Source organism: Marmota marmota, unplaced genomic scaffold (assembly GCF_001458135.2).
Source record: "Marmota marmota marmota unplaced genomic scaffold, marMar, whole genome shotgun sequence".
Taxonomy (NCBI): Eukaryota; Metazoa; Chordata; class Mammalia; order Rodentia; family Sciuridae; genus Marmota; species Marmota marmota.
In genome coordinates, this window is record NW_025999869.1 from 12688427 (window position 1) to 12699444 (window position 11018).

General features: G+C 36.4%; 1 protein-coding gene across 2 annotated transcripts in view; it reads left to right on the plus strand.

The window, feature by feature from the left end:
• Window positions 1-9648, plus strand: part of Gabrb2 (gamma-aminobutyric acid type A receptor subunit beta2) — a 234267-nt gene extending 224619 nt beyond the window's left edge. For both annotated transcript variants that reach the window (XM_015492645.2, XM_015492646.2), the window contains one exon: window positions 3608-9648. In XM_015492645.2, coding sequence (XP_015348131.1) covers window positions 3608-3955 — 348 coding nt within the window. In that variant the 3' untranslated portion in view covers window positions 3956-9648. The remainder of the gene's footprint in view (window positions 1-3607) is intronic.
• The last annotated feature ends 1370 nt before the right edge of the window (window positions 9649-11018 follow it).

Below are 11018 nucleotides of genomic sequence, written 5' to 3' on the forward strand. Positions count from 1 at the left end.
TTCACCTATTTGGGGGTGGGGGGCGGGTAGGGAGGGAGTGAAATATAAGCTTTGTAGAAAATATGTGAAAGTAGTAGAGAAATTGGTCCTTCATGGGGGGCAGGATGGGATAATCAGAGCAGTGTCTTGGGCCTTAACCATGATGTGCAGCCTAACGAACTAACTACAGCCAGCTTTGTTCCGTCCCTGTGTAGAGATAAATTACACCTGGAGATGGTTATACCTTATCCCTCTCCACTTCACAGCTTCATGGTCATGGATAGGTGTTTTCTAGGAAAAGTTACTTTCCTTGTTCAGGTTAATTTGTTCCTTGACTATTAATGGTGTTAATTGAGTCTATACAAGTCTTATAATACGGCTGAAGTATTATGATGATATGACTGACCCCAAAGAGTAACAGCACCTCATTAATTGATATTACTATTCAATACACCTCCCCTGCCACCCACACCTTCCCACCTCCCCCTGACCAGATCTCCAGTGGGGATGATAGGCCTTTACCTACAGAAAGGCCTTTCTGTAGGCCTTTACCTACAGAAAGGCCATTCTCCATACCTTTTTCCAGAAGGTCAAATTTATTCATTCAATCAATGTCAATTGCATTTTTATAACAAGATCGGTTACAAAATTTTGAGAGCTTACAATGTGCATAGCGGAGTAACTCTGCAAAGCAAAGCACTTATCTTTTGGCAGTGGTTTTTTTTTGGGGGGTGCTTGGTTATGTATTGTCATTTTTTTTTTCTTTTTATCTCACTGGGACCTGTATATATATATCCTACTTCATGTACAACATGTTATAATAGTTAACTTTGTAAAGTACTTTAACGTCTCAAGTTCTTCTCACATGCTTTAATTCAGCTAGTCTCCCCAAATCTCTGGAGTTCTTAGATACCAATATAGTTGAAGAAACCCAAATTCAGAGGCATTTATTTTTCCAATGTCAAAAATAACAAATCAGGGTGCCGGGGTTGTGGCTCAGTGGTGGAGTTCTTGCCTAGCATGTATCAGGCACTGGGTTTGATCTTCAGCACACATAAAAAGAAATAAAGATGTTAAAAGAAGAAAACAGTTAACTATTAAAAAAAATAATAAAAAATAAATAAAGGTTGTCCCCAAAGGACAACCTTTTGACTCAAAGCTGGTGTTCTTTCTGGAGACTGTTACTATCATGGGGACCCAGCCACCATGCTGACTTGCCCTACACTGCATCTAGACCATTTGGCACAGTACCAGGCACACCATGGGTTTCCAATCAATACCTGTTAATTGGTGAAATGGACAAATAAGTCAATAAGGCTTCAGAAATTATCTAACTCAGCTTTTGATTTCTGTAGGTAATAAGATGGGACCTCAGTAAGATTAAACGGACTATCTAAGGATGATTTGTTTTAAACCTAGAACAAGTTTCCCCTCATAGTAGTCCGTTGCCTATAGTTTCCATTATGGTTGTTACTGTTTTTTAGACTTTTAACTCAGCCAGTTCTGGTATCAAGTCACGTATTCTTATTATAATTGCTCAGTGAAAAAAACAGTCATGCTGGTGTTTGAGAAGGGGAGAGCCCTGAGTGTCCTCATGCATAGTGGCCAAAAGAATGTTTGCTGAAAAACTATTTTCTAAGTGGTTAAAAAAAAAACTGTATAACCCAGAGAAGAACAGAAAATAAGCACATTATTGAAATATCAATGAGCCATAGGTTTCCCATTTTCACCAGCTTTGCATTTCTTGAGTTTTGGAAGATGGCACCCTCTGGCTTCTCACCTTTGAGTTTTAATGACCAAGGTTTGAGTCCCAGTTCCATTTAGTATCTGTCTGACTCTGTGAAGTTTGATGAATGCCCTCACCTGTAAACTGGGAGAAGAATGCCTTTTAAGAGTATGGTTGTGAGAAGAATGCCTTTTAAGAGTATGTATGTTCTTGTAGCTGCCAAGAACTAGAAAATAGCACCAGCCTTTAAATATCTCTTTGCTTCCCTGGGGAGCAGGAACCCATCACTAAAACCATTAATCGACCTTTCTTTGACAGATCTCTTTCAAAATGTATTGAGTTTAGTTTCCAAGTCTTAAAAACATTTAAAAATAATTTTAATAATATATCTGTTTAGTCTTTTTACTATGCAGAATGCCACCATAAATAAACATACAGAATATCCGATCAAAGAGCAGACTAATTGGTCAGCTAATGCATAGCAGCATGTTCTATATTTTTGTAGCTTCTGTTTCTCAAAAGCTATTTGATTTTAATTTATAATGCAGGACTGGTAAACCATTTGAAAGCTAACTGTTAACATATAATCTTAGTAACCTTTTTTTGCCATCTGCATAATTCATGAAGCTTAGAGCATTCATCATATCTTTCAATTGAGTAATCTTATTTCCATGTGTCATTGGTGGCTATCACTTTTTTCCTTTACTTTGTAAATCCAAAAAGTTTAATGGAAATTTTTGTATTCTTATTGTCTACCAAAATAAGTAATAGTCTATTATTAATGATAACTTGAGATGGCTAGATTCTATTATGTGTAACAATTGAGCCCTTTTAAAATTAAGGCACCCCATTCTTAACACAGCACTAAACATATATAATAATTCAGTATTTGAGAATCAAGATGTCAGTGTTCATCCTTTACTTTTGTCTTTGCAAGAAGAAATCATCAAGAGAGATGACTCAGGTCTGGTATTGTAGCTCAGTGGTAGAGCGCTTGTCTAGCACATATGAGGCACTGGGTTCAATCCTCAGCATCACATAAATAAATAAAATAAAGGTATTGTGTCCATCTACAAGGAAAAAATTTTTTTAAAGAGAGCTGAATCAAGAGAATGCAATTGAGCAGTCAGACTTGGGCCTGCTGTCTCTTCTAATCCTGTCCCCTTTCTTTCCTTTCAAGCCAGTCCCTTCCCAGACTCAAAACTCTCTACCTCCAACTCTGTTTAGTTGTTAGCCTCTCATTTTTAAATTCCTCATTCTGAATTCTCTTATATTCTGGCAAGTCAAATGTGGCCTGTTTCATATTGCTCAAAATGGTTCCTTTAACTTATTTATATTGACATTGCAAATTTAAGGTGACATCTCTACTGTGGTTGTTCAAAAGTATCAATGAAATGAAATCACACAAAAAAAGTACTTGCCATATATAGCATGTCCTTACGAATTACTCACTACTTTTACTTCTAGTTTTGCCATTAAATCATCTACAAACACTTATGAGCATAATCCAGTAATTCATTACCTGACGTTATCTCATACCAAGTACAGTTTAATATTTTATGTGTTCATATAAAGACTATACATTCTTTAAACATATCAGGCCGCCTTCTAGTTATCTGCATACCCTAAACAGAAATAATGATAGGGATACTAACAGCACTGCATTCTAAAATTACATAATTGCCACAGTTCTCCAGGACTGGATTATTATACCATTGCATGGGTGGGAAAACTGAAACTCAAATCACTTATGGGGACAGAGCCACACTTCGGACTCCACAGTGAAATAGCAAAGCCAGTTGTCTTTCCCACTGTGTGTCTTATCATATTTCCTTGCACTGTAAGCACCCACCAAGGCTTATTATTGTTTGAGTTGTCTTTTCTGATTCTTCTCTCTTGCAGATGGACCCCCACGAAAACATCTTACTGAGCACACTTGAAATCAAAAACGAAATGGCCACATCGGAGGCTGTGATGGGACTTGGAGACCCCAGGAGCACCATGATGGCCTACGATGCCTCCAACATCCAGTATCGGAAAGCCGGGTTGCCCAGGCACAGTTTTGGTCGAAATGCTCTGGAACGACACGTGGCGCAAAAGAAAAGTCGCCTGCGGAGACGCGCCTCACAGCTGAAGATCACCATCCCCGACTTGACTGACGTGAATGCCATAGATAGGTGGTCCCGCATATTCTTCCCAGTGGTTTTTTCCTTCTTCAACATCGTCTATTGGCTTTATTATGTGAACTAAAACATGGCCTCCCATGGGAATCAAGGACTCGATTCCTCCTCAGAACAGTTGTACAGCCTGACGTAGGACTTGGAAAACACATCAATCCAGGACAAAAGTGATGCTAAAATGCCTTAGTTGCTGGCCTATCCTGTGGTCCATTTCATACCGTTTGGGTTGCTTCTTCTAAGTAATGAATACACTAAGGTCCTTGTGGTTTTCCAGTTAAAATGCAAGGGATGTGAGCCCATGATGACAGGATTGAGCTTGAGTATTCCGTTTTCATCTGNCATAGTAGGCAGCTACTCAGAGGGGAAACATTTAGAAGATACTCTGGAAAGGCTCAATAGCATTGTCAGTCATTGCCCTAAGATATGGTCATATCCAGACACTCTCTGTGTTCATTCTTAAGGTTGGCATGCTATTGAAATAGCGCTGTGCTCATGAAACATTATCAGCAGTACCATGCACACATGTTACTTTGGGATGGTCTGTGCCTATGTTATTCAGGTGATCATGATGTCATGGGGAGATAATTACCACTGAACTGGTAGCTTCTCATATAGTTGGTGCAGGATTAGGGTGGGGAGCCCAAGGGGGCTGGGGCCAAGGCAGAGACTTGGTCAGCAATTTGGTCATTGTCTGTGTTTGATGGAGTATGGGGAATCAACTAGGATATCCTTCATTTTGGCATTTAGAGATAGAGACTCTTCTGAACAATATCATACATGGGAGTACCCAAAAAATATTTTGCACAAAACTATTTTCTAGGTGGCTAAAAAGTTAACAACACAGAGCAGAGTCAAAAATTCCAGAAATGAGTGTTGTAACAAATTTAAAGCAAGCAAGCATAACCCTTATCACCGCCCCACAGCATCTGGTCTGTACATACTGTGTCCAGTGGCAAAGGGTAAAGAGAGAATTATTTTTTTTCCAACATCACAAGATTTTGACAGCATATCTAAAGAGGTTTTTATAATTTATCTAATCAGAATACAGTCAGAAAATAGAAAAGTTAGGGGAACTAGAAGTATCTTAGATGTTCAGGTTAGATCGGGAGTCATGCAGGAATATAGAATACAGACATGGCTAACAAATAGGTTATCTTCCTTCGAGAGTGCCAGGTATCCCTGGAACATTTCCCTATGAGTTTATTTTTTGAATTGAATACGGTATTTCAAAAGGAGGATTTGTTTATTGCTTTAAAGGATTAATGGTCCTCTTCAGATTTTCTTGCTTCCAAACTTCTGATAATATTCTTAGAAGACAGGCACAGTAAGCCTTTGGGAGAGTGAGTGAACTCTATTTTCATCTGGGCAATGAAATTTACCTTTATAATTTTGAAAGCAAACAATACTTTAAAAGAGTTTGTGCATGAAAAAAGTTTGTGGGTTCACTGGATTTGATTTTCTTAACGGGTGCTTCCATTGTGTATATTGCAATCTGCTTAATCAAGAAAAATATGAAAACTAGTGGACAATAGGGTAATAATAGAGCCACATTAATCTGTTGAGAGTTATGAGCCTTGGTTGATATTGCAGAAAAATATATAACTGATAATTAGGCTGACATGGTATATTGGTTTATTCTACCTTAAATTATGCCATTTGTTTCTTTTTGTATTAATTGGACATATGCATTCATATGTTGGACAGAAATGACAATAGGCTGATAATATTTTATTTCTATCGATGTGAGGCTCATATTTTGCTTCTTGTGTAGAAAATAATGAATTGTTTAATTTTATGTAAAGTTTGATTTGAGTGAACTTTTTCTCAGAAGATGACTTTGCCGTTTCTACTTAGAAAACAAAAGCATCCTCTTTTCAGAGTAACATTTCTAATTATGCATATGGGCCAAGGCCAGTTATTTTCTTGTGGATAAAATGTATGTTTTCTTCCCCTCCTAATTCAGTAGTTTGGAATATTATAGAGTCCTGTTGCTCTCCTATTCTACCTAGTAGAGAACAACAACATAAGAAAAAATAGTTTGTCATTCAACTTTCTGAAATTGCCCCAAGGTGGGATAAAAAAATTTTCCCCAGTGTAGAAAAGTCTGGATTTTATTTCTGATTACATACTTGAACACCTCTGAGTATAATCTCTGGGCAGAATCTGACCACGGATCTTCCCTGTATGCTCAGAGTAGAGGTTTCTCATGTTTCTCCAGGGACATGCTTTCTCCTAGGCAATCATTTTTTTGGGCGTCACACTAATAAAAGTGCCTGCCCCTTGTGGCCAGGGGGTAAAGTTGGAGTAGAAAATAACAGGAAGGAGCTTATCAATAACTCAGGGGCACAAGTCTAAAATGTCATTTCAGAAAGTTTTTTCTAGACATAACTCAGAGCCCAAGTCTAGAAGTGGGCTCTTATTTGCAATTTCCATAAAAGCCATAAAAATTCTTAATATTGTCATTCATGATTACAACAAAATTTTGGATGTCTAGGCAAGTCAACGATCTGAATCAATGTGGAGGGATACATCTTCATAACATGAGCCTCAAATACATATGACCAGGAATTCATTTCTGCTCTCAACGATGTAACGAAACTAGGTAAAGGAGAGAAGATGGAACCTTGAAATGTGTGTCCTAGATCGAAAATCATATATTGGCACTCAGTAAACATATAGATAGAAAAAAACTGACTCATCCTGTCCAAAATAACAGTAGACATAGAATTTATTCTAAGCTATATGTTTAGTTGAATTTGAATGCAGTTATCAAATGCAAGGAAGGGTGCTAGGCTTCATAAATCCAGACAGCCAGTCAGCTTGGTATCCAGTGGTTAAACTAAAGGACCACAAAGGTGTGTTTTTGCAATTCTGATATGATATTACTATCAGTTTATACATATGTATAGTTTTTCTTTTGATTATAAAACTGCAAGATAGCCAGCAATTAAGGTGTTTTCTCATCTTTGTGAAATTCATAGGAAATCTGACTCTAAAATGCACAGTCTAAATGAAATCTTCGATCTCAACCTGTATATATATATTGTACATGACTGCTAGTAGGTATGAAATGCACTTCAGAATTGAAAACCCATGCAACATAATCTTGTGTTTGCAAAGGTATGTTACAATTCTTTCTACTGCAATTTAATAACAGGGGAAAAGACTCAAGCAGTGCCATCTAGACCTTTACTCATTTCTTCAAAAGCAGTGCTAAGTAAAAATATTACTACTACTACTGATGATGATGATTTGTAAACCAAAAGACTTTACCTTCTAGCATTAGGAATACACAAAAATATCATCAGCTTAAAAAAGCACAACACATAAAGGAAGTGCAGTGGAATGCATAATGGAGAAATGAATCACATTTATTTTGAGCAAGACCTGCATTAAATTGGCAACTAAGACAATTTCCATTTTCTATAGGTAACTGTGTTCCTGTTTTATGATTAACTTCATATTCAAAAACAGAAACAGCAAGACAACATCAACAAACACAGGTCTTACAACATATCTACATGTGTATATGTGTATATATTGATCCATGTAAACATACATACATATATATGCATCCATATGTTGGAAAACAAAAGGAATAAGCTAATACATTTTGTTTCCTTCACCAAACCAGTGTATATGTATTTTTAATTTAGCAACCAACAATCAACATATTGAAATAAGTAATACAGGGTACTGAGCATTTCTCGTATCAGCGCATCAATGCCCACAGTTCTTATGAACCTTTGCAGAGTTCGACACTACAATAGTACTGTACCTCGGAATATCCAAGTTAACTAGTTCTCACATTGCCTGTCTAATTGCTCTTTTTTAAGGATACAAATAATGTTGTCCATCAGTGATTTAAAAGCGAAAATGTCTTAAGAAAATGGAAAATGATAAAAATTCCTCCTGGGAGGAGAAAAAAAAATGAAACTAAACCCACCATGTTGGTTAGGGAAAAATACAACTGTAGCAATCATGCCATTTTGCTAAGTGTACAAAGTACATGTTATGTGAGCAACCATGACTTTCACTGAGAGTGTGTAAATATTAAAACAGATTTCTTAAATATTTTTAACTTCTAATTTGTATTTTATGGTAAGGCAACGTGCTAATTCTGTTTATGGCTTAAGTTGATGTGTTCTAATATTATGTAAATAATCAAACATGCTGTAAATGAATAGTCAGTAGATACAAATAATTGTGTTTTTTTAAAATTTTTTGTTTGTATTTACTATGTACGGTTACTGGAGTGCCCCAGCAGAGTAATTTAAACACCCTTTTGCATAAATGGTTTGGGAATCCCAGACAGAAGGGTTTCAGTTTGCTATCTCATATGCGTGCACACGCACGCACACAAACACCACACACACACACACACACACACACAGACTCAAACATTCATAATCTTCCACTCCCCTCTGGTTCACTTCCTCTCACCCTCCCTGCGCTATGAGAAAACCCGGTAGTGTTTTCTGTAGTCAATATGACAACCAAGAGATAGCCTTATAAATGGAAAATGGAAAAAGGAGAAATGATTATTGATATCTTAATAGAGTTTTTTTTAAATATGTCAGATTACTAGAAACCAAAGTTTGCAAATTAAATGTCAATTTTCAAAAAGTGAAAGTTTGTATTGATGGCAGTACAGAAAATAAAAATGCTTATTCATAACAGCTCCAGACAATTGCTACACACAATGCACACTAGAAGGTTTTTTTTTTCTTTTTCTTTTAAACAGTAGCCTTTTTTGTCCATAGATAGTATTGTTCCTTTCAACCAAAGACTCCAGAATTATTTTTTAAAAGGAAAAAAAAATAGGGGAAATGGGGGGTTGGGAGACACTGCTTCACACCAAAGGTTTATAAAACATTTTCCAAATGCACTAGAAAGATTGTAGAAACTAGTAAGGAGTCAGCAGGATACTAATAAAGATACTTCCCTAAAGAAACGATTTTTAAAAGTGGGGGTGGGGGGCAACGCTCTTAAATAGCTTAGTTTTTAGAAAATGATAAGTAGTAGAACATTGCTGTAGATGTTAAAAATTCTGACATCAAATTTTAATTTGCTTCAAGAAGTGCTTTTGTGATAAAGATAAATATGATCCAAAATGACGAAAAACAAAATTTATGTTCTTTGAGTTCCTAACCAAATGTCACTCCCCTATCACATTGACCTCTAATCTGATTCCATGTCTGTGTCCTTGTACCAGTTGAAACAAGTTGACAGTTCCCTCAGCTTACTTTATTTTTTGGTCCAATAATGAGAATTCAGCCATGATAATTTTGAATCTAATTAACTCAAACAAAGTTGCCTATAATTAATTCCATACATTTTTAATTTTCCTTTGCATGGGTGTTTAAATAGTTCTGTTATAAATACTGTCCCTGCATAGTTCTGAACTGTCCTTTTATAAAAAGTGATATTCTAGTTTCTTCACAATGTAGTGATTATCAGCCTTACTGATGACCTTATAGCCTTTCTTAACATGCACATAATGCACATTTCCAATGTCTAAAAAATGCAAACACAAGTGGATATCACCGCATCTGTTTTCATGTCTTTCTAAAAAGAGAACTATACTAAAATCTCTGGGATAAATGAGATAGTAAAAAAAAATGAGGATTATAAATGAATAGCACATAAGAATTATTTTCTTGAATTTAAACTTATTGCAGCCAGTTTCAGCATGTAAATATATAATAATGTTGGCTAGTGTGTAATTCTTAAACTAAGAAATATAAATAAAAATTAAAAGGTTGTGTGTGTGGTTTCATTATATTCAAAATATTTATATTTTTGAATAGTTGTATGAATTATATCATAGAGTCAAGGATTTTGTGTAAAACAAAGTAAAGCTTGGGACCTCAGGACCTGCTGTCAGGCAGACTTCTATTTGAGTTTTGATTTGCCACATATGAAGCAAATGATTATGCATAGAAGTCTCAATTTCATTGTCCATAAAGCAGAGACACAATTTCACTTCATTATAGGGTAATTGTAAAGATTAAAAGAAAAAAATCCATGAGGCCCCCTTAGCAAAGTACAAGGTACAAAAGTGGTCTGTAAATAATATATGCGGCTCTTGTCAGTTGCTATCATTCTAGAATATTCAGTGTATATCTCACAAGTGTTTTTACTACCATATGTAAAACTTCACAGCATTATTAAATGTTCTTGTTGTTTAGATATTGGATTTTAAGGATAAAAGACCTTGCTTTCTTCAGGAAACATGATAAACATGAGTGGTTCATTTATTTGATGTTAAACATACATCTGCTGAAGACAAACTAACCATTTCACAAAGTTCATTTTTATTTAGTCCTTACCATAGTCCTGAAAGTAGAAGAACTCAAGCTCAGCAAGATTAAGTACCTTGCCAAGGAGAGGAAGACGCAGCTGGATTTCTACTCAGGCTGGACTTACCCCTAAATCCTTCCAAGTGATTTCCACCTCATCATTAAAAGTGGTTTATCCAATTCTTATTTGTTTGATCACTTCACAAGAAACATTTGTTGATAAACTCCCTGCCAGAGCTTGTGCTAATACAAAAAAAAAAAAAAAATCAGAAACAAACACACAAAGTCCCTGCACACTCCCAAACACATGGAACTATCCCAAGTCCAGTGATTCAGTTGGTGACAATTCCCATGTTCTTTCCCCTTAGTGACTTTGAAATAACCAAAGAGAACCTCAGTAGACTCATGCTATGGGAGGTAGGGTGTCTGGATCCAATCACTCAATGAATTCACAGGTTAAGAGGGGTTATACCTACTAATGAGCAAGCAGCCCAGTTTATCTCAGCTGGGGTTATAAATTATAAAATCTAGGAATGTGAAATTCTTACACTTGCACTTTTGAAATCCCTCCTGCTAAGTTTCAGCATTTCGTATCCTCAGAGCACATATATGCTCAAATACATGAACATACTCCTATGACTGGTAGTGGTGATGGCAGTAGGATGAATGTGTGTGTCTGTGAGTGCATGTGCCTGTGCTCAATTAAGCCCAGGTGGGTGGTAGAAAGATGATAGGAACAACAGGTATGGGGTTCATGGTCCACATACTGCAAGAAGAGAAAGTGCCACGATATTTACCCCCCCCCCCAAAGAGCTGGTCAGTTGGTGTTGA